Source organism: Colletotrichum destructivum, chromosome 7 (genome assembly GCF_034447905.1).
Source record: "Colletotrichum destructivum chromosome 7, complete sequence".
Lineage (NCBI taxonomy): Eukaryota > Fungi > Ascomycota > Sordariomycetes > Glomerellales > Glomerellaceae > Colletotrichum > Colletotrichum destructivum.
Genome location: NC_085902.1, coordinates 2,033,276 through 2,054,652, shown reverse-complemented (window position 1 = coordinate 2,054,652; position 21,377 = coordinate 2,033,276). Strand labels below are relative to the sequence as shown.

At 56.4% G+C, this 21,377-nt stretch overlaps 5 protein-coding genes across 5 annotated transcripts; all 5 read right to left on the bottom strand.

The window, feature by feature from the left end:
- Positions 1-308: 308 nt before the first annotated feature.
- Positions 309-5,079, bottom strand: CDEST_11178 (uncharacterized protein). The gene is made up of 2 exons (XM_062927334.1): positions 2,422-5,079; positions 309-2,155 (listed from the first exon to the last, which is right to left on the bottom strand). Exons 1-2 carry the CDS (start codon positions 2,760-2,762, stop codon positions 316-318), a joined length of 2,181 nt encoding a protein of 726 aa, XP_062783385.1. The 5' UTR covers positions 2,763-5,079; the 3' UTR covers positions 309-315.
- A 4,018-nt stretch (positions 5,080-9,097) lies between these two features.
- On the bottom strand, positions 9,098-11,139 carry CDEST_11177 (Putative GNAT domain, acyl-CoA N-acyltransferase). The gene is made up of 2 exons (XM_062927333.1): positions 10,235-11,139; positions 9,098-9,571 (listed from the first exon to the last, which is right to left on the bottom strand). Exons 1-2 carry the CDS (start codon positions 10,911-10,913, stop codon positions 9,309-9,311), a joined length of 942 nt encoding a protein of 313 aa, XP_062783384.1. The 5' UTR covers positions 10,914-11,139; the 3' UTR covers positions 9,098-9,308.
- A 468-nt stretch (positions 11,140-11,607) lies between these two features.
- Positions 11,608-13,031, bottom strand: CDEST_11176 (Putative Sirtuin family, DHS-like NAD/FAD-binding domain superfamily; the record flags this gene model as incomplete). Its single annotated transcript, XM_062927332.1, has 2 exons — positions 11,608-12,447; positions 12,539-13,031. 2 exons carry the CDS (start codon positions 13,029-13,031, stop codon positions 11,843-11,845), a joined length of 1,098 nt encoding a protein of 365 aa, XP_062783383.1. The 3' UTR covers positions 11,608-11,842.
- Positions 13,032-13,553: 522 nt separating this feature from the next.
- On the bottom strand, positions 13,554-14,807 carry CDEST_11175 (Putative alcohol dehydrogenase, zinc-type, GroES-like superfamily, NAD(P)-binding domain superfamily). Its single transcript, XM_062927331.1, has one exon. It carries the CDS (start codon positions 14,792-14,794, stop codon positions 13,718-13,720), a length of 1,077 nt encoding a protein of 358 aa, XP_062783382.1. The 5' UTR covers positions 14,795-14,807; the 3' UTR covers positions 13,554-13,717.
- A 3,367-nt stretch (positions 14,808-18,174) lies between these two features.
- CDEST_11174 (Putative glycoside hydrolase family 16, concanavalin A-like lectin/glucanase domain superfamily) lies at positions 18,175-21,126 on the bottom strand. Its single transcript, XM_062927330.1, has 2 exons — positions 20,765-21,126; positions 18,175-20,680 (listed from the first exon to the last, which is right to left on the bottom strand). The coding sequence occupies exons 1-2, from the start codon at positions 20,859-20,861 to the stop codon at positions 19,608-19,610; spliced, it is 1,170 nt and encodes a 389-aa protein (XP_062783381.1). The 5' UTR covers positions 20,862-21,126; the 3' UTR covers positions 18,175-19,607.
- Between the last annotated feature and the right edge of the window lie 251 nt (positions 21,127-21,377).

The window sequence follows — 21,377 nt, the reverse complement described above, 5'->3', positions numbered from 1 at the left end:
GCATCGTCGAACCCATAACAAAAATCCCAAGTCCAAATGTCATCAAGATGGGTGTTGTGGGCGGCGGACGTCTTTCTCCCTTCCCTCTCTCCGTTACCCCCTTTTTGTCAACACCGTCGTGTGCCCGCCGCCCAGTACCCCAGTGGTATCCCGCAGATCATTATGCACTTCCATTCTCCATCAATGCCAACCAAAAGACCACTCGTTCCCACCAAAGTACAGACCATCTCGGGGAATGTCCACTCAAGTGAGCGTGTCGTCTCTTCGTGATGTGATTATTCCTCGGCTTCCCGCCCTGTTGCATCCCTTATTGGCCTAACCCGCCATACCCGCCGTCGGGGCGAATGTCTCGTACATTTCGTCGTCGCTGCTGTCGTCGCTTATCGGGCTCTGAGCATTGCTTACATCGGCGCTTTGAAATCCACTGAACCCTCCTAAGGTCATCGTCGGCGGGGCGCTTTGCCCCAAGGCAAGCAAACTGTTACCAACATAGCTGCTACTCATGCTGCCAGGTCCGATATCCACAACGCTGCCGCTGCGGCTCATCGATGGCTTTTCGGGGAGCTTTTTGAGGAGGCCGGTTGAAATGTCGAGCATAGTCATGGCGAACTCTGTCAGGCCCTTGCCTTCGCCAGGTTTAGAGCTCACGGAAAGAGTCCAGCGGTATTCTCCCAAACGCCTTCGATACCAGTCGGCTTCTTCTCTTCCCGGCGACGTCGCCCACAAGAGAGAACCAAACGTGCCGATGAGGGCAAAGTTGGTCTTGGATGCGAAATACCAAAAAGAGCGCAGATGGAAAGAGTTCAAACGATTGACGAAGTCCATCGCGGAGATGAGCCGTGCCTTTGCCGCACTTCGGCAAATGTGTTGAACGTACGGATCGACGGCCGACCCGGTAGCTTCGAGCGAGCGGATGATGCGGCGATGGAGAGTAATCTCGGCAGCAAAGTAGGCCAGGTGGAGGTATCCTATGCTCGACAGACGGTTCGCGGGAGTCGGGTTCGTCGAATACGTGTTGTCCATGCGGATCGCTGCCGGTAGGCTGGCATACCACTCCTTGAGCTTTAGCTGGATAGGCTTCGCCATGCCCAAAACTAGGTGCGTGCCTTGGCCGCCGGCGTTCGTAACGGTTTGCATCGCTTGCAACGAGTAAAAGGTATCGAGGATCTCGGCGAGTATTTGCGACAGCTGTACCATCTGGCCGAAAAGAGTTCGGCCACGCTCGATCTCCAGCTTCTCCTCTACATCGTTCTCGTCCCATTCGACATCGGGAAAGTCGTGCTGCGTGAGTGGCTGTACTCCCCAGTTGGAAGAGAAAATGTGCGACGGCCGGCCGTGTACGAGAGAGCCCCATTTGTCCTGCATGTACAAGGCCCAGGCGAGGCGTTTCCGCAGTCCCTTTTCCCAAGGTGGTATCTTCCAATGCGTGCAGTCGAGATGAAGGCCGAGTTCCTGAGCGATGGCTACAAGCTGGGCTGTCGGAGCCCACTGGTCGCCCTCAGGTCGCTGGGAGAGGAGAAGTCCGGCCTGGATGGTGGACAGTTTCGGCCGGTACATGGCGTCGGCCAGAGTGGTGCGGATCATACGTTCCAAGTTGGGGATGTTTGGGCGAGGGGCTCGTGCAAGGTCTTCATCGTGCTCCCACCAGTTAATGGCAAACAAGTAGACGGCGGCCAGCAGACAAGGCGAAAACTCGCGATAGCTGCGTTCGTACTTTTCCAGAAAAACAGTCTTTTGTATGATGGGAAAGGCAGGATGGACGATGCGGAAATACAGGTCTACCAGCCTGCGGCCATGTGGCCTCACGAGATTCTCAATCTCCTCGACATCCTCGAGGACATGCTCGTGGCCCGGCGTGTTGGAGTCGGGCAGCAGGAGGAACGTGTCGTCTTCGCTGACCTTTCGCAGGGTGCCGCGCGCCAAGAGGCTCTCGTCCTGAGGGTTGAAGGGTGAGAGGTTGATGAGAGATGGCTCGAAATCGGTCGTCGGGCCAATGTACTGGCTGAAGCGGTCGTTCTGGAGACCCAGCGTCCGCTTCAGCAGAGTCGGGCCTCCGACATTAGCCATGTCTTCGAGGAAGGAGCTGCTCCCAGTAGTGCTGGAGAGGCTGGGCTGGTGTTGCTTTCGCCTTCTGATATCCGTCTTGGCTGGTGAACTGATGAACCAATCATGTGTCAGAGATTAAGGTTTCGTTATCAGACGTGCCCCTTGACCGCGGCGTGCCACCCATGGCTACCCAAGAAACATAGAGCGGGCGCAAAATAAAGAAAATAAGACATAGGAGGGTGATCTGGCTCTAGCGGGGGGGGGGCAATGAGTAGAGATAGAGATTTGGGGGGGAACACGCCGGGTGTTTTGGGTTGAGGGAGAGGAAGGGGGAGTGCGAGCAAATGGCGTGAGCAGGAAAATGGGCAGACCGACCTTCTTTTACCACTGTCGTCAAAGTCGCCGTTTAGCTTGCGTTTTCTAGGCTGGGGACTGTTGAGCAGGGAGCAATCAGAGCCGCTAGCCTGGCAGGGTATGCAGCTATCTTCGTCGTCGCTCACGATGCACTTGACCCTAGACCGATGGCAGAATTCGCAAGGGCTGAGAGATCGAGTTGTGTAGGAGCCAACAGACTCGGCCATGTCTCGTCCAGGCATGCTGCCGCGGAAAAGCTCAAGGTTCGCAAAGCTGTCCTGGCGGTACGAGTTCTGGCGGCGGGGAGGCTTGGGAGCGATGGCGATGGGGGCTGTCCTCATGACAGCACTCGGGTTGGACATGATGGGCAGACGCTGGCAATAGAGAGAAAGCTATGTATATACGGACAGGGCTGGGCCAACGACGCAGGGGAGACGGAGGGACGGACAGACCCGGCTCGTCAAGACGGGGTTCCGGGCCCTGGTCTGATCTGGAGATTGGAGGAGGAGGGGGATGAAGGGGGTGTGAGTTACTCCAGGGTCGACCGGAGATATGAAGATGGTGATAGGACGATAGGCTTCCCGGACGGCTCAGGAAAGAGAGAGTCTAGCCAGGTAACCACACTCGCTGGCATGAGCGCTGGGCAACGGGGACCCACGGCGCGCGGTAGAGAGGCAAGTGATGTAATGTTGCTGCGTTCCTGGCTCGTTGCTCGTTTGGACTTTGGGACCGCCACCGAGGAGGCGAGGGCAAAAGGCGATATTTGCTGGCGGGTTGAGATGAGATTCGGAATTCTGTGCGCAGCACACAAATGCAGGATGCGGCAAACAAGATTGGTTGGTGAGCGGTAATCCGATCTCGCCGAGTTCTGATGGGTGAGCCTGTGTTGTAACACAAAACAGCTGACGGGCCACGACAGGGCTAGATAACGCTACGGCGCGCCGAGGCCGGTCAGTTGGAGATAAGGCCGCTTTGGTCGAACAAGTAAGGTGGTATGTAGGTAGTGGGCAAATTGAGGCAGACGGACGACGACCAGTAGCGATTGCGAGGTTTTGTTGTGCTTGATGGGGGCTAGGGGGCCGGAAGGTGAGATGCGACTACTGTAGGCAGAGCAGAGGTGCGGAACAACCAAGACCACGCGAGGATTGTGTGCAAGGTGGGAAGAGTAAGGTTGACAGGTACCGGTTCCGTAAGGAGGATGGATGGATGGATGTGAGCGTCTTGTCGTAGTGCCGGGTGCCAGGGGTACGAGATAAGCGGCAACGGGGATTAGAAACGGCACGCGCTGGATTCGACTTCCTTGTCTATTGCTTGAGAGAGCGCAGAGAGTGAGTGCAGTGTGAGGCCGAGTGGTCCCCCAGTTAGATCTGGGGTGGGATGCAGAGGTCCGAGGGGGTCTGCGCCGCCCGGTTGAGGCCCTTGGGGGAAGAGATAAGGTCGCGAGGGCCGCAGTGGGAGTGGGCGAGCGGTTTGATTTGCGCCCGTTTTTGGTGATGGAAATGCGGTTGTAATTATGGTAGTGTTTCTTCGGAGGGCGGCGGGGGGGGGGGGTGGCGGATGCAGGACCGATTTTGGGGCGCGGGAGGAAACAGAACGTTGGGATTGGACCGGGCCGGTTTCGATGGATCGATATCAGTGGGCTCAAGTAACAATGGAGGCAAGGATGAGATAAGCCTGGCTTATCGGTGTCATTGGGTAGCGGGGGAAGGACGTATATTTAAGAGGCAATGTTCTTTGTGGTTTGGCACTTCAAGTATCCATTATTGGACGGGCTTTGCACCGAACCCCTTGGGCATTACAGGCTTGTAACAGACGTTTTGTTGGAGACGGAAGAATATCAAAATATGGAGACTGGGTGGCGAGGACGAGGGATAGGTAGCGAAAAGAGAGAGAGAGAGGAGAATGGATGAAGGGGGGAGGGTAAAGGAGGGAGAGAAGAAGTGGAAGGGGGGGGGGAGGATAAGAGAGTGGCCAAGGAGGTTAAAGAGTATGTGTGAGGCGAAGGGGGAAGACAATATGGATGGATGTTCCCCCTCGACTACCACTACCAGCACCAGCAACCAGACCAACCACGGGTGGAGGAAGGACAAAAGAAAACCATCCTCAGAGAAAAGGCTATGCACTGGGGGGGTGGGATGCAAATGCAAATACAAATGGTTTATGTGATCCCCCGTACAGCTGCCCCTCTTCGCGAATTTCTCAATCAGTTGTTTCGATCGACTACTGCGTCGCCGTTTGTCAAGCCCGAAAACAAAAAGGAGAACAGCAAGTACAGCACTGGATTAGAGAAGTTCGAGCCGAGGAGGGCTAGTAAGATTCTCCTGACCGCCGGCGGGCTACAGTATGTACATTGCGGTACCGTAGGGCTGGCCAGGGAATCAAAGGCAACGTATCCCCCCTTCACTCTGAATGGTACGCTTGTCTCGCCTTGGTGGATGCAAAGATAGTGAAAGGGGTGTATTTTAAGAGGAGGCGAAAACAGTGACTGGAGTCTGGGTGACGGGCGTTCATGGACCGAGTGACGGACCAAGCGACCGAAAAAAAGACATGGAGGAGAATGTCCCAAACCTTGGTCTCTTGGTCTGATGGGGTATGGGGATCAAGATGGGGGCCGGCCTTGGACATGGGCATGGGCATGGGCAGCATATGGTCAGTCGAGCGAGACGGGACGGACATGGGCTCACCCTCTGTCTCGTTCCCTCTTCCGCATCGTCTTCACCAGTTGAGGTAGTCTACAGGCAGGCAGACAGACAGACAAGCATGGCTTCGGTATCAAAGTCCTGAGTCCTAGGAGACAAGTGACAAACGGCAGTGTGGGCGACAGATGCCACAGAGAACCTGGTTAACGAAACTCGAGAAAGAGAAACTGGGCAACAGAAGAGAAAGACAGGGTCAACGGGGCTGTACCTCACCCAACACGGGGCAAGTGTCGAAAAGCCAAGTTGAGGCTGCCCAATGGCAAGCGATAAATTTGCCTTTTGGCTTCGGGGAATCGAACGACAAGGCGCGCGTCGATGCAGTGGCGGCGGTGGGAAGAGGTAGGGTAGGCAAAGGTAACAAGGTGTGGTAAGAGAAAGAGGCTGGGGAAGCCACAGGAAAGTGACCAAGTAACCGATCGCTCAATGAGGGTGTTTTGCTGCAGGACTCGAAGTACCTAGGTAGATGAAGGGTCCGAGAGGTGTTATTTGATCGCGTCCAGAACTAAACGATATGCCAGGCGTCTTGATAGCGGCCGCTTCTGTGCAATGAGAACGACGACGACGAACAATTGGCGACGTCGAGAACTGTAGAGGAAAGGGGAGGGGTAGTTGAAGACACGCGGGGCTTGGCCGTTTTCGTTGATTCCGCGAGAGGTTGGACTCTTTGGCGACATTGGTGATTGGGGTAGTGGGAAACAAGACAGGAGGAAGTTTCCCCACACACAAGCACATGGCATTTTCGCAGTCAGTCGAACTTGTAGGAGCTGCTGCTGCGTGTCGTGTCTCTGGTGTGTGTGTTTGTGTCAGTGTGTGGGTTTGGCAGCAACAACGACATGGGGTATCGAGGGACGGAGAGATAAAGCACGGGACATCGGCCATTGATGCAGGCAGCCTTATCTCTGTCCATTCCGGGGCAGGAGTTCTGGAAAAATGCTACGAGACAGAAATACCTAATGACAATTGAGCAAATCACGTCTCATATATTTCACTTGCGTCCTAGTTTGTGTCTCCTGGGTCTCCGTACTTCGAGTCTTTCTCCGTAGCGGCTAAGGTAGCCAGCCTGGCTGTTCTTGCATTTGTGCACCTAAGGTACCTACATACCTTAGGTACCGTGTAGTTGCCCCCCACCCCCTAGCAAGCTCCATCCGTCGCGCTAGCTGCAAGATCCGAGTCGGCGGTACTCGGGCGGAACTTCGGATCCATCCTCTCCCACTGGCTTTCTGCAGCGCAGTCGCCGCTCTCTGCCTCCACGAGCGCTTGTAGCGCACGCGTACAGCGATACCGCCTTCCCGCAGACTCCCAGGCCCGCCAGGCCCCACCCTCTATGGAAAGTGGCTCCCATTACCTTATAGAAAATCCGGCGGTAGCCGTTCCAGGACTAGCGTTGCAGTGCCCATAACGTAACAGCTGGACATTGCCGAGTCAGACCTCGCGACATGTCTCCTTGGTCCATCATTCTCACTCCAACCCTTTTAGCGCAGCGAACCTTGTATCACCACCACCACCACCACCACCACCACCACCACCACCATGTCCAACATATTAAATCGCATGCAGCGCGGCGGACAAGCTGATGGTTGAAGGGTTGATGTTGATGCACCGCCAGCAAAACACCTTAGGAGACCCGCTATCCAAGCACCCTCCCCGGGAGCTCAGGAGGGATAGTCTTGCGACACAACGCCCAATATGGGATGGGGGCCCTTCGTCAATAACAGCATCATCATCCTAAATCCATGAGGCCAGAAGCTGCTAGGACCAGTGCTTCATCGCCGAATTTGAGCGCACATACACCCGGTTAGCGGTTAGGGGCATTTTGCGTATCACCGCATTCCCTGGCACGCAGTTGCTCGGAAGCATGGCCCCTCAGTTACCACGAGAACCCCCCAAGGGAAACCTAGACCATGCCTGACCTGTGATTTCGATTACATACAAGTTCAATCACGTCTGTCGATCGTCCAACAATGACACGACAGATGGGCTACAGCCGACATATCATGTGCCGCGCCAAATCACCGCCGGTCCGCCGTTGCGCCGCAGGGTCCTCGAATCTCTGCCGCCCCTGTCCCGTCACCTTCCTTTTCCCCTTCGCCTCCTGGCTGTGTTGTCTCCATCGAATCCATCTCCGTGCCGCCGGTGACTCGGTCCTGACGCCGTTTTCTTCCACCGTCGCCATGCCAGACACACGAGGGCTCGATACAAAGAACACAGACTGCCCCAATGCCTCCCTCTTGTTCGGGTGGGTGCGCCCGACATGCAAGTGGACTTTGCTAGACCCTGCGCAGTGTCTGTGTTGCCACCCCTAAAGGTTGACCGTCCAGGGACTCCAGAACGCCAACCAGAACCCTCATAACTCAGCACGCTTCAAAGGGGAAGGAAGAAGTCAACGCCAGATCTGGTGGACCAGCCCTCAATTCCTGGTAACGCGGGGTTGCGGGGCAATTGGTCTCCTGCGAATCACCGGCCCTGTTTCGCTGTTCATCATGCCAACCATGTAAATCTAACAAAACTGGATATCATGTTGTCCTGCCGCCGGCATTACACACCACGGAAGCAAATATATGCGCATGCACCATCAAGCAAAGCAATCAACTGTCAAGCAAAGCAACATGGGCCAGAAAAACACGCAACAGCCATTCACCGAACATCATGGTCTTGGCCAACCCACACCACCACGCTCATCATTCTGCCGCCACCATCGACCAAACGGCACTCTTGCCAAACTCTCCCGCCTTTCTTGGCCAAAACGTCTTACCCGACTGCGCCCAGTTTATCTCGACTCCAAACTCTACGACGTCGGTTCACCTGCCGAAAAAGGCCCCCAATGGTCATTGTGCTCAGCCGCCTACTGACCTGCGTCAAAATGATCATTTCGACAACCTCTAGCTAGTAGGGACCGATTAGCTGGCTCTCCTCTCCCACCTAGACCCCCACAAATCCCTGCATCTCGCTTCTCCCGACCGCCTCGCCTCAACAATCCGCAAGCCACCACCCTTTCCGAGAGGCACATCCCTCGTAGAAGGTGAGGGGGGGCTCCTACTGCTACATGTGTCGTGCCGCGTTGTATACTTGCGCACACATCATACACCCCACACCCTTGACCCCAGCCGTGCCAAAGCCAGACCGAACAGGGGGAGCCTCGACCTGCCTAGCCGGTACTTACGTCATTGAGTTCCAAATTCCGCTAGGTTCACGATGCCAGCCCGGCGGCTCTATCGCTAGCGTTTCCGGGGGCCGTCGGCGGTACGGCAGGCGTACGAGCTCCTGCCAAGTTTGACATCGAGTCATCAATTGGCCGTTTCCCTGAAGCGGCGACCTGCCACCTGGCGAAGATATTACCGAGCTCTTCCTCTACCTTACTTGGTTCGATGCCCCGATGCGAGAAATGGTATATTCAGAGCCCTGACAACAGTTCACATGTGTTACGGCATGACCTGCGCTGCCGCAAGTGACGCTGCAAGTGGCCTAGGCTAGTTTTGGGGTTTGCAATTATCAGTTTGGGATACCACCTCTCCTACTGGCGATCATCATGGTCGATATATCATATGGGTGGGTGTGCTCGGCACGGTATACCTGCGCGTGCCGGTTGCTGCAATGAGCGTCCCCGGTCAAATACGATATTGTAAAGCCGCTGCAGCGCCTCGAAAGAGAATCGCAATAAACTGGTGAATGCGACAAGCGCACTTTACGAAGGCAACGGCTGTTACTTGGATGGCTATCACCACCCTGCTCCTACACGGCACTAATGTCAACCCGTAGCCGGTGAGCAACGACATCCGAGACAAGGTGTCTGTCTCTAGTTGATCTTAGGCTTGCGATTGGTCATCAAATCCCGTGGTGCGTCGACGACGGCATAGGCATGTTTGACCGACTCTACTCGGTCTCTTTTCGACGCGCGAGCAGATGATTTTCCAGGATGCGAAAGCAACGAAGGAAAAAGACCGAAATCATTTGCTTAGAGCAGTCTGGGCAGGCCTCGATATCCCGACCATGATACACTTTTAGTTGCATAGTTGCTGGATTTTGCAGGACCGCGGCAGCCCCTGAGCTTGGCAAAATAACAGAGTCCGCCCTGGATCTTGATCTCTCGCAAAGTTGTATCATCCGATCCTCGCTGCTTCTGCCTGGATGTATGTCGCACGCAGCCATCCAGTGTTTTTTCTTCTTCTTTTTTTTTTCCAGGGACGCTATGGAATTGGACAGTCCGCCGACCTACGTGGACTCTTGTTCAAGAAGCATACAAACCTCTTCATAGAACCCCTCCTTCGGACTCGGTGGACCGTCAACCGGTATACTCATCCGGAAACCCCCGACCCTCACAAACCCCAACTTTTCATAGAACGGCACGGCGTCTATCGTGCTTTCCAGGAACACGGGGAGCCCCTCGGTCTTTGCCACCTCCGTAACAGCTCTCATCAGCAACGTCCCCACGCCGTGGCCTCGGAACCGAAGGTCGGTACATATGAATGTAAGATCTAATGAGCCTGTCGGGCATCTCCGGCCTCCCGGCGCCGGACACCAGAAGTGCCAGCGGAGCCGGTCCGGCAGGGGAGACCCATGATATGTCAGCAATCGGGTCCAACCTAAGCAACCCTTGAGTAGTGAGTGGGTTGTAAGCATCCATCCGTAAGTGATATTGGGAATGGGAACAACAGCAAATGCGGCTCCCGCGGAGATGTCACCGAAATGACAATTAGCAATCTGAGCGTTCTAGAAGCGGGAACAAAACCGGCCGGTGTTCTGGGATCTGGCTCTTTCGGGAATCCCTCAGTCGGAGGTAGTATTAGGCCCACATATGCTTGCAAACACCGAGGTCGGAGCCGACCGCCTGGTTTGGGTTACGCCATGGATATTAAACAGGCAAACACGACACCGGCGGCGCTCCCGGGGGGAGGGGGGTGGGCACTGGGCAGGCTAGATATGGATACTGATCATGACGGGGAATGGGCGGAGGGTTGTCAAAAGACGCGATTTCTCCCGAAAATTTCACGTAATGGGAAATACCGGGATGGATGGTGGAGGGGAGCAGGCCGGCAACGCCTAGGGGAGATGCTATTTTCGCAAAACGGGAGACCAGCGGATTCGGGGAATATGGTGTACAATTGCAACGATTAAAGAAAGGACCGGAATCAACTTACGGAGAAAAGGCCGCGAACCCATTGCCTCCCTGCGTGCTGTCGATGCAGCGGAGGAGTAGGCGGTGAGATACTCTCGATTCGCCGAGGCGGGCCACTCTTCTTCTTCATCTTCTTCTTCTCGTTGCTTCTCGTTTTGGCCGTCCTCCTTCTCGGTTTTCGCCTCCGCCTCCGCCTCCTCCGCTTCTTGATGGTGGTGCTGGCGCCAAAGAGGAGCATCGCCCCCATTGAGCTCCTGCCACGCACCCTTTGAGACCCTCCCCGGTTCTAAGCGTTGCGAACCGAGAGCCGGCTTCAACAACGGAGGCGGGTGAGGGGACGAAGGGGGGCACGCCGGTGGGTTTCGATGACGGTGAGGTCGGACGATATCCCATTTCGCAAAGGAAGCGACGACAGTACCGCTGCCGTTGCCGCTGTCGGGTGTGTTTGATGGCGAAGGGGCTTTGACTTTGGGGTAGAGCGCCGGCATGGGAACGGCGTCGACGGCTCGGGCGACGAGGATGTGCGGCGGACGGCGCGAGAGGTGGTCGAGGGCGTTGGAGGCGAGGTGCAAGTGGAGGTCGGCGAGGGAGGCCGGCGTGGGGAATTGAAGCGGGAGGAGGGGGTTGGAGGACATGGAGGAGATGTGTATCGAGGCTATCGAGGGGGCTTCGGAGGGACTTGGGGGGCAGATTATGAACATCCTGAATGGCCGGTGACGTCGTTTGTGAGCTGGGCTGCGATGTGTGTGAGACTTTGTCTGTGATGAGTTGCGGTTCTGAGGAGTTTGAGGGGAAGGAGGTGACGCAGAGCACGCAGATAGGTCATGTGACAATGGGTATCGTACTACCAATGACAGGGCACTTGAGAAAGAGGTTCTCGTGGCTTTGACGCCGCCACATGTCGTGACAGAGTCCAAGACATTGGAGCATCCGGTGCCGGCATGGTTGTATATGTCTTCCAAGGCAAGAGGGCAGCATTATCTCAGGTCTCCCGGACGTCGGCGATGAGGTTGTGAACCACATCTTTTTTGCCTAAATTCCATCGTCTTCAACGACGACGTGATAAGCGCGCGGGTCCCTCATTGGAAGAAGGGAAGTCGGCCGGTGGCGTTCCCTTGACCATACTCGAATCATTGCCATTTCAACACTTGCATGGCTGAGGCAATTGGCTCATTACTGTCGACTTTACTGATGTAGTTCATCCAGCCCTTGACAACAAAAGAGTTTCCTGTTGGTCGTGTAGTGAGGGCGTCCGAATGGGGGGGTTGTCGTTCTTTTTAGATGCGTGTTGTCTGGGGATGGCCTGGTACGACGTTAAATGCGCCATTGCCTGAAAAGGAATGAGAACGAGGAATTCGGGTCACGGAGCTTTAGCATGGCAACTCTGTTCCGTCGATGCCAACAATTTGCTTCATTCAAGGGTCATCGCCAATTTCAGGTAGTTCCAGGTGTTGTTATCATGCCTCACAAACGCTCTAGACAACACGGCTCGAAGTCAACTTTACTAGACGGCATGGTCATCAGTGTACCAACCGCCGCTGAGAATCTACCAGGGCTTTGGCATGAGTCCGATGCCAGGGCCCGGGATCTCCCTCGTGTATTCCACCGAACCCTTTCCCTCCCTACGGCTCTACTCCGGTCTCCACTCCTCCGTATACGCCCGCCCATCCGCTCGGAGTTTCCCAATCACCGGCTCCAGCAACAGCGGCAGTGCCTCCGCCGCATCCCTGCCGAAGGCGAAGTCCCCCGGTTTGACTTTTGACAACTGGCCCTTGTCCTCGGCCTCGGGGTTGACGGTGCACACGCGGGCGCCAGCCTTGTGTGCCTCGAGGATGTATCCGGCGGCAGGCCACACTTGAGCCGACGTGCCGACGACAATCATGAGGTCGACCTTGCCCTCGTTGACCCACGCGTTGATGCCGTCTAGCATCTCCTTGTCGAGGCTCTCGCCGAACCAGACGACGCCCGGGCGGAGGAGGCCCTTCTTGCACGACGGACAGTGCGGGAGATCGACGACGTCGATGCGCGGCAGCTTCTTGGTCGGGTCAAGTAGCGGTAGCGTCTGGGACGTGTCTTGCACGTCTTCCGAGGCTGGGGCGAGGGCCGGGCACAGCGGGTCGAGCGTGTTGTTGCGGTCGATGTAGTCGCACTTGGGGTCGGCGCATTTGATGTCGAACAAGCTGCCGTGGAGGCGGCGCAGCTGCTCCGTCTTGTGTCCTGCCCGGGGGGAGAGATCTGTCTTGTGTCAGCCGGGCCGGCCCGTGGTTCCCATGCTTCGACGCCATCAGTGACGAGAGTGGGAATGGGTCTCGCAAAAGATACTCACCATCGACGTTCTGCGTCAGGCATACGAAATCCGGGTTCTTCTCCGCCAGCGCGGCCAGGGCGTAGTGCGCCGGGTTCGGCCGCGCGTTGAGCGCCATGTGCCTGCGGTAGGCGTCAAACAGCCAAACGAGGGCCGGGTCCTTGCGGAAGGCGGCCATGGTCGCGAGGGCTGTGGCGTCATGCTTGCGCCAGAGGCCGCCAGCGCCGCGGAAGGTCGGCAGGCCGGAGGAGGCGGAGAGGCCGGCGCCGCAGAGGGCGAGGATGCGCTTACTGGAGCGCAGGGCCTCATGGAAGGCAGCGACGTCGTTGTGGGCGGCCATGGCGGCGAAGGAGATTGTGCGGCGGGAGGCTGGCGCGTCGAGTGTCGGCGAGATGTCGTGGGCGTGGGGGTATGTGGGTTGACCAGACGGACTGAATAGTTTTGGGGATTGAATAGTAGTGCCTCTGGCTAAATTATGCTTCTTGTAGCTGATACTGATGATCCTGCTTCTCATGCTTATGGTGTTGCTAGGTTTTAGCATCAAGAGTCTATCAAGGCAGCCTTGACCTAGCCCTCGTTCGCCATCAGGCTTCCTTGTTGGAGCCTATGTCAGTGTCACTCGTCAATCATGATTGGCTCACTGTACCTCTGCTTGATTCGGTTATAGACCCTTCATCATCCAAGTCTACCCAAGTGAGAGAGGGCCATGTGAGTACACTGCGACGGGATGTAGTCAGGGTGGAGTAGTTTCTCCACATGCCAAGCAATGTGGAAAGCAAACGTGAGTTTCTCACCGAGACGGCGTGACATCATACCCATCATACCGGGGGACCACGCCAGTCCCGAGTCTGGAATCGTTGAACTGGACAGGCACCTTGTCCAAGATGGGACGTTCTTTGCGAAATTATTATCAGCAGTTGGGGATTATATTTGCTGGGACATTTGTTTTCTTTCAAAAAGCTTTTAGTTAGTATTGAAGGACCTTTTCTCATCATGTTTGCAGTCAGCTCACGTTCCAGAAAGCAGCAAAGAATATGTTGTGAAAGATGGAGCTACGGCTCCTTGAGATGTTTTCTATCTCCATGTCTATATAATGTAACCAAACGCTATGCCCTTTCTATGCACCCAAGTCATGTCATCAACCTCATCCTATGTACAACTCCCAGCATTCTTCAAATCTTGAGAACCTGCATCCCCAGCTTAGTTCTCGAGAACGTAGCGGTAGCGTGCCTTGCCTTCCTCGAGGTCGACAATGGCCTGGTTGGCCTCGCTCATGGGGCGAACCTGGATCCAGGGCTTGACACCCTTCTTGGCTGCGAGCTCCCACATGTCGCGGATCTCGTGGGGGGAACCGATCAGGGAGCCGGTGAACTTGACGCGGCGCATGACCAGAGGCACGGGCGAGATGGTGTAGGCACCATCGTCGGGCAGGCCGACCTGGACGAGGGAGCCGTCGAGCTTGATGAGGTTGAGGTAATCCTGCATGGGCACCTTGGCCGAGGACACGGTGGAGATGACAATGTCAAAGGTGTTGGCGTACTTCTTGGCCCAGTCACCCTCCTCGGCGGTGGCGATGTAGTCATCGGCGCCCATCTTCAGGACCTCGTCACGCTTGTCGGCCTTGCGGGAGATACCGACAACCTTGTCGGCGCCCATGGCCTTGGCGAGCATGATGGCCATGTGGCCGAGGCCGCCGACACCGCTGATGCCGACCGTCTTGCCGGGACCGCAGCCGTGGATCTTGAGGGGCGAGTAGACGGTGACACCACCGCACAGCATGGGCGCGGCGTAGGCCGACTCGAGGCCGTCGGGGATCTTGACGACAAAGTGAGAGGGGCAGCGGTGGTACTTGGAGTGACCGCCCATGGCCTTGCCGCCGTTGTAGTGGAAGGCGCCGTAGGTGTGGACGGACTTGGGGCAGTACTGCTCCTTCTTGGTCTCGCAGGGCTCGCAGGCGCCCTGGCGGCCGAGGCACGAGTCGGACTGGGCGCCGACACCGACGCGGTCGCCAACCTTGATGCCGCCTTCGGCCTTGGAGCCGACGCGGACGGCGACACCGACGATCTCGTGGCCGACGCAGACGGGGTAGGGGGCAGGGCCCCAGCCGGAGCGCAGGACGTGGATGTCAGAGCCGCAGACGCCCGAGTGGGTGATTTGAATGTCGACATCCGTCTCCTCCCAGGGCTTAGGGTCATACTCCTGCCAGACCATGTTGCCCTCGGACGACTTCTCGTCAAGGCCAACCCAGCCCTCGAACTTGTAGTCGGTAGCGGCCATGTTGTGTGGTTTATGTGATTTTGTTTATGCTTGTGGTATTATGAGAAGAGGGGGGTTCTGGTCGGTAAAGTGATGATTTGACACAAGGGAACTGAGAAACTTGTCTATGACAGCAAGAGAAACCACCTTTGGAAGCGGGAGCAGCACTCGTCTTTTAAGCGTTTGGTCTCCCATCTCGCGAAGCATCTTAACTCCTAAACTTGTCGGCGAAAAGAAGTAATTAACGCCGCCGCCGCCGCCGCCGCCGGCTGTCCAAGGAACGATGAAGCTGGACATGGAATCCGCGCAGGGAAGAGGAAGAGAGGAGAAAAAAACTGCACCATAGGTGGGGCCAAACAGCGGGAACGAACTGGGAATAGATTGTAAAAATCTCAGAGGGCCCTACTGTGTAAGTGCGGCTCGATGCCGCGGGTCAGAGGTGGATGGGAAAGACACAAGGGGGTGCAGTGCGTTGGTGGCCCGTTGGCCGGGTTGTGATGCGATTTCGTTCAAGCGTCGCCGTTTGGGAGCATCTGGGACGGGGCATGGTGCGGAACTTTTCCAGACAGAACGTCGAAGAAGGTCGGGATACGTCGTCATGATTCGCCGGGCCGACATATTGGGGGGAGGGGGGCCAGGTACGTATTGTTGATAAGTGTCTGTCTGGGTGGGTAAGCTCCGAAATCTGGCTTAGAAATCTTGGATGATGATGATGATGATGATGGAGTCCTTTGGTCCCCGGGTCAGGGGTTGTTGAGGTTGAGACGATGGAAAGGGACAGCAAGCACGGGGATAGCGAGTCTTCAGACGGCGGTAGAGACTCCCAAACGGCGTTCCGGGATGAGACGGCAAAGGGACAGGGTCCAGACTCTGCGTCGGCCACAGACAACGAGAACAACGAGAACAACGAGATTGACTAGGCCCAAGGATCTTGAGCGTTGCTGGCCACTGTTCCCGTGCGATCGTGGTGTTTTGATGTCATCGACTCCATTAATCTTCGGTACTTGGACGGCTTCACTGACACACGGACGCACGCACGCCCTTCACACCGCAAGTGAGGGGCCAAGGAAGAGTAGGGAAAAACCACAAAGACGGAGGTGGAAAAAATAAAAACTGGAGATTTCCCGTCCCACGGCGTTCGCGAAATTCCCAAAGGCCTTTCCACTCCTTCTATTGCCTCAGGAACCCGCGTCCCGTCTTAGTAGCCCCTCCTTGGATGCCCCTCCTTGGATCCGTACCTATCGTCATGTTGCAAAGCAAGGCGGATGAACTTCGGCGTCCCTCTTGAGAGAACCATGCATCGTTTTCTCTTGCCCACTGGACAAACAAATCATTGAATACTTACTCTGTACTTTCCCGTGCTCTTTGCGGCTCCCGGCCCTGCGTCAGCTGCGGGTTCCTCCCGCGGCGCTGGTCCCGGCTTCGCCGCGGTGCTTCCTTCTATCAAAAGCTTCTAGAAAAACGTGTTTTTCTTCTATTCTGCACACCCATGTAACACACATGTAACACCGGTACGGAGACTCGCTGCGGAAACTTTTTGCCGTGCAAGGGCCATCAGTACGTCACCTTGACCCGTCATCGACGACCCGCACCACCAACGAGCACGTTGTCTCTGCAATCTCTGATCCTGCCTATCTCGGAACGTTTCATGTACTGGACAACGCCGATGGAGGCTGCTGACTGGGTTGTTCAACTCTGGCAAACCCGATTTCTTGACGTTGAGTGGCTTCCTAGGTAGACACATGGAGAGATGACATGCTTGATAGGTGAGAGCTAGGCGAAGGGTGGGAGCAGGCCTTCTCCGACAGCGCACGCCTTCGTCCTAATGTACCTACCTAGGTACCTACCTTACCTAGGTAGGTGGGTAGGTACCTTCAAGCACCTTACCAACCCATGTACTCTGTGAGGTGTTCCAGGATCCCTTCCGGCGCCCGGAATACAGCTGGCCTGGCATGGCCTGCCTTTGCCCGACGTGGCCGGACTTATCTCGTCGAGTCACGAAAAGACCTCGAAACAATTGGAGAAATGGCCGTGCATTCGTACACCGTCTTCTTTTCGCCATGCCACTTTTCCGAATGCCGTCCTTTAATTCCGCGTTCCGCCCCAGGATGAGTTTGGCAGGTGGCTGCCCGGATGTCATCTTTCCAATCGCGAGGGAACCCACCCAATCAGACGGGAGTTTTTTTCATTCTTCTTTTTTAAGATTTTGCTTGGGCAATTGCGCAAACGACGATGTGCGGCAGGCCCATTTCAGTAGAGTGCAATCCGCCAGATCCCGCATCGTCCGTCTGGAAGATGCCGAAGCCGAAACCTTCTTTGACGTCTATTGTGTAACTTCAAGTCTGGGATCTGGACGGGGGAAGCACAAAGGGCTCGTGCCTTCCCCATGCTCATTTGCGGTGGACCTGATCATGGTAAATCACCCGTATCGAAAGTGTCCCCTTCGGAAAAGCAGCATAAACGTGCTGCTGCTCTTTAACAATGTTAGGCACAGACATAGACATTCATCGGGGCATATAAGAAGAAGAAGAGAAAGAAAGAAACAGAACCCCACCTCCTCCCTCATCGGCTGTGGGAAGCTTGCGGTTACAACGCAGCCCAACATGATGGAACCAGCGCCGTGATCGCCGGCCATGACGTCCGCCCCGGCTGTTTCCTCGTTCCTCAGCAGGCCTCAATGGCAGCGGCAGTACGGGTATCTCCAACGGGACGATCTGCGCGGCAGGGCCGAACGATTTCAGCGGAAGCCAGCGAAGTGATTGCCGGTCCCTCACGAGTAAGTATTTTGCCACCGGGGCCCGGCCTGTTGGCCACACACACACACACACCACCATCGTCATAGTCATCATCACGCGCCATGTCTGTACCTGCATATCCCTTTTCCCCCAAGACCTGCATTCCCGGTACAGGGTGCACATGCCTGCACGGCTCGGCAGAAGACTGGCCCCACCACGCCGTGTAACTCTACCCTTCCCTCCGGAGCGTTCATCGGGCACGGAGACGGGTGGGCTCCTTCCACCTCCGATACCGATGGCTCCTCCCTCCCTTTCGGGCCACTCGAGTCCGATCGGACATCGCCGAGGAAGCCCCCTAAGATTGTTTTCCAAATAACCTGGCTAAGTAATTCCCACGCGACAGGCTTCCGAACCCAACCGGCCGAGGCAGCAGGAGATGAGGAGCCACCTCGCTTCGTGCCCTTTTTGAGTATCCGTATTTCCTCACGATCCTGCCTCCTCTTTCCGAGCGAATGCACGCCCGTTAGCCTTCAGGTGGTAGATAGCCGGCCTCCCACCGTTTCCCCCTTTCTCACCGACCTTCACCAATACGGGCAACAAGGGCCCCCTGGGGCAAATCACTGCTGGGGCAACCTGCCTGTCCCCGTTGAGTCGCCGCTGCCAGCTGTCGGGGGGAAGGGGGGCATGTGGATATTTTGGATATTTTGGACATTTTGTGGTTGCTGTTGGACGGCACGAGCGGCACCAGCATCTTTTCGTGAACCCATATCGCTGAAGCAACATGACAGAGCCCAGGCGAGCGACGAGAAATCCGGGCAACAAGCCAGCCGTCTGCTTGTCTGCCTTCATTCGATGGCGGTAATACTTCAATAGACTCGGACAAGTCAAATGAAGAAGCCACACAGGCCGGGCGAGGACCAAGACCGCCATTGCTTATGCCTGTTGGATCGCCTGCATGCCAGAGACATTATGCCGCAGGGCGGAGGGAGGGCATCGCCTAGCCTACGGCCTTGACCCAGCAAGTTTGATTAACCCCGGCTTGGCCCCCTCGAGATGGCGACTGCACGGTACTTTTCGCCCGCACGCTATTACTGCCCAACATTCGTTGTTGAGTTACGGAATGGCATCAGGAAACCCCGCCAGAGCACGCCCGGATGATATATCGCTCAAGGTGTCTGTTCAGGCCGCCGCGGCGCAGGCAAGTGCAGCTAGCAGCCGGCCCTGTCGTGGGATTTTCCCGTCGCCTCGGCTTCAATCGTGCCGTGCTGGTGGGTGGACTTTGCTTCTTGGGGGAAACAGCGGCGCGGCGCAGAGGTGGAAATTAGGTCCGGATAAGGCAGAGCGTGGGAACTTGACCCTGGGCACACCGGCCCCCCTCTCCTCTTTGAATCAGATGCCAAATCCTCCATGTGTGTATCTGTGCGACCATTTAACACGGGCGAAATGGGCCCCGTCGACGCTCCTTAACTCCAAACACACAGCGAAATTACACTACCTCTTCATTTTCACATCGGCAAGACGCCCAAGCCATCTCATACCAGTCAAAATCTGGCCTAAGAATGCCGAGCACCTACACAAGGAAATCATCACCACGGTAGGTAGCGCAGGGAGGCAGATTGTTTGTCAAGAATTTGAATTCGACTCGTCGGACTACCTTGGCGAAATGACTCCAGGCATCCTCGACCATCTCTTTCTCTCTCACTCACTCTCTCTCAGGTATCATATCCCACCGTCAACTTCTATAAACCAATTCGGTCCGAAATCAATGCCCTTGTTTCCTTGCTGACATGAATCCATTGTCTCCTCTTCCCCTCGCGTGAAAAACACCCCGACATTCGCAAGGCCGTCGCGGGAAATGGTGTCTTCCCCAATATCCCCACGGAGCTTCCGCGAAGGGGGCCATCATTACAAGTACCAAATTAAGTCAAAGTTGGCCTCGGCTCCTCGCTCATGACGCCGAGGGAAGCTTGTGTGGCTCCGTCGTGACAAGCCTCGTGGTTGAAAGTGAAGAATTGTACAATCCGCTCTCCTTCGCCAGATTCTTTTGCATTGTCTTTAGGCGCACATACGGTCGTTCATTCGGGTTTCGGAGAACCTGCTTACAGCAGGAAGGTGAAGAAAAGACCAGCGGCACCGAGGGCAAGGTTGGCCTTGGTCGCGAAGCCCGAGTTGGTGGTGACGGCCGTAGGAGCAGAGGTGGCGCCAGCGGTGGTGCCGGAGGCGGCGGAGGCAGAGCCGGAAGAGCCAGAGCCGGAGGAGGCGGAGCCGGTGGCGGTGGAAGAGGCCTCCTCGGTGGCAGAGGCCTCACCGGAAGCGGCGGCGGAAGCGGTGGCGGAACCAGAGGCGGAACCAGAGGCGGTGACGGTGCTCAGAGTGGTCTTGGACTCGGTCTTGGAAGCCGTCTTGCTGGCGGAGGAAGACTTGTCATCGTCGCTGCCGCCCTCGGTCTTGACGATAATGGACTCCCAGCTGCCGGAGCGGTCGCCGTAGACGTACTCCTTAGCGCCCTTGGCACCCTTGTTGCCCTGGTAGTCGGTGATAGTGATGCTCTGGTAGTAGGCGTTGAAGGGGCCCTTGGAGAAGTCGGTGTAACCACCAGCCCACTCGACAGTGCCCTTGGGGGCGTCCTTGCGGCCGGCAACCCAGGTTCCGATCTTGACCTCCATGGGTGTCTGGGGGAACATGGCACCGCCCTTGGCGTCGGCGTACTTGAGCTCGCGGACGAGAGCGCCGTTGATGATCCACTTAACCGACTCCTGGGTCCAGTCGATGGTGTAGGTGTGGTACTCGCTCAAGGGGTTGCTCACAGGGTGGTAGGCACCACGGTCATAGGTGCTGGTGTCACCCTTGCCGAAGTAGTTGGTCTGGACCTGGGCGTTGTCGCCGCCAACCCACTCCCAGTCGATCTCGTCGAGGTCGTCAGATTGGAGGACGACCGAGGTGACTACACCCTGGCCAGGGGAGGCCTTGAGGACGACGTCGACCTTGCCGAAGAAGATGTACTTCTTGGAGGCCATGGTGGGGGCATCCGTCTCCTTGCCGATGGAGAAGAGGGCACCGCCATCCTCGAACTTAACAGAGGTACCGTCGAGCTTGCGGAAGATGGAATCATCGTTGCCCTTGGTGAAGTCGATGCTCACGGACTTGCCCAGAGCGGGATCGGGGGGGCAGTCTAGGTGTTCAGTCAGCAAAGCCATTCCACACAAGTTTATTGTCAAGCAAGGATGAACCAGGGCGGTGGGAGGGGGTCGCATACCCTTCTTGGTAGGATCGCAGGTAGTGAAGGTCTGGGCAGAGACCAGCGAGGTGGTGGCAAGAGCCACGGTAGCGACGGAGAGGATCTTGGAGAACATTTTGGCTGCGATTCGTGTACGTCGGTCGAATAAGCGAAAGGGGTTTGTGGGATACAAAGATGTCGTCGGGCGGCGGACGAAATATAAGTATCAGATGGGAGAGGTATTAAAATAAAAGTTGGCCCTGTTGCTGAAGCTGGAGGCTTGCGAGTGGCTTGAGGAGCGACAGTGGTGGAAATAATGCCGATTAACGAGAGACTGGCAGGTGAGGTAAGAAAGCAGGAAGGGTATGAGGAGGTTTGTGGGGAAGCAAAGTAGGAGGAGGAGCGAACGAAGAGAGTAGATAGAGACTCACGAACGGGGGAGATGGTTTTATTAGTATCAACGCGATGAGGCACAGCAACGCCTAGCAGGAGCCATGAACAGACCAGGCCTGGAATGCGGCTTGGCCCTCTGTCTCTCTCCGTTGGTCCACAGGAGGTGATGGGATGTCTAGATGCTCCACGCTTCACGGGCTAGGCGAATCAATACGACCTCGTACCTTATTCAGGACCCCTGCGCTTGCTGGATGTCCTG

Coding starts and splice junctions, on each gene's coding strand:
- CDEST_11178 (XM_062927334.1), bottom strand. CDS start 2,762: ATGTCCAACCCGAGTGCTGTCATGAGGACAGCCCCCATCGCCATCGCT. Junction 2,156..2,421: donor GACGACAGTGGTAAAAGAAG/GTCGGTCTGCCC, acceptor TTGGTTCATCAG/TTCACCAGCCAAGACGGATA.
- CDEST_11177 (XM_062927333.1), bottom strand. CDS start 10,913: ATGTTCATAATCTGCCCCCCAAGTCCCTCCGAAGCCCCCTCGATAGCC. Junction 9,572..10,234: donor GGGTTCGCGGCCTTTTCTCC/GTAAGTTGATTC, acceptor CAGGCTCATTAG/ATCTTACATTCATATGTACC.
- CDEST_11175 (XM_062927331.1), bottom strand. CDS start 14,794: ATGGCCGCTACCGACTACAAGTTCGAGGGCTGGGTTGGCCTTGACGAG.
- CDEST_11174 (XM_062927330.1), bottom strand. CDS start 20,861: ATGTTCTCCAAGATCCTCTCCGTCGCTACCGTGGCTCTTGCCACCACC. Junction 20,681..20,764: donor CTGCGATCCTACCAAGAAGG/GTATGCGACCCC, acceptor CTGAACACCTAG/ACTGCCCCCCCGATCCCGCT.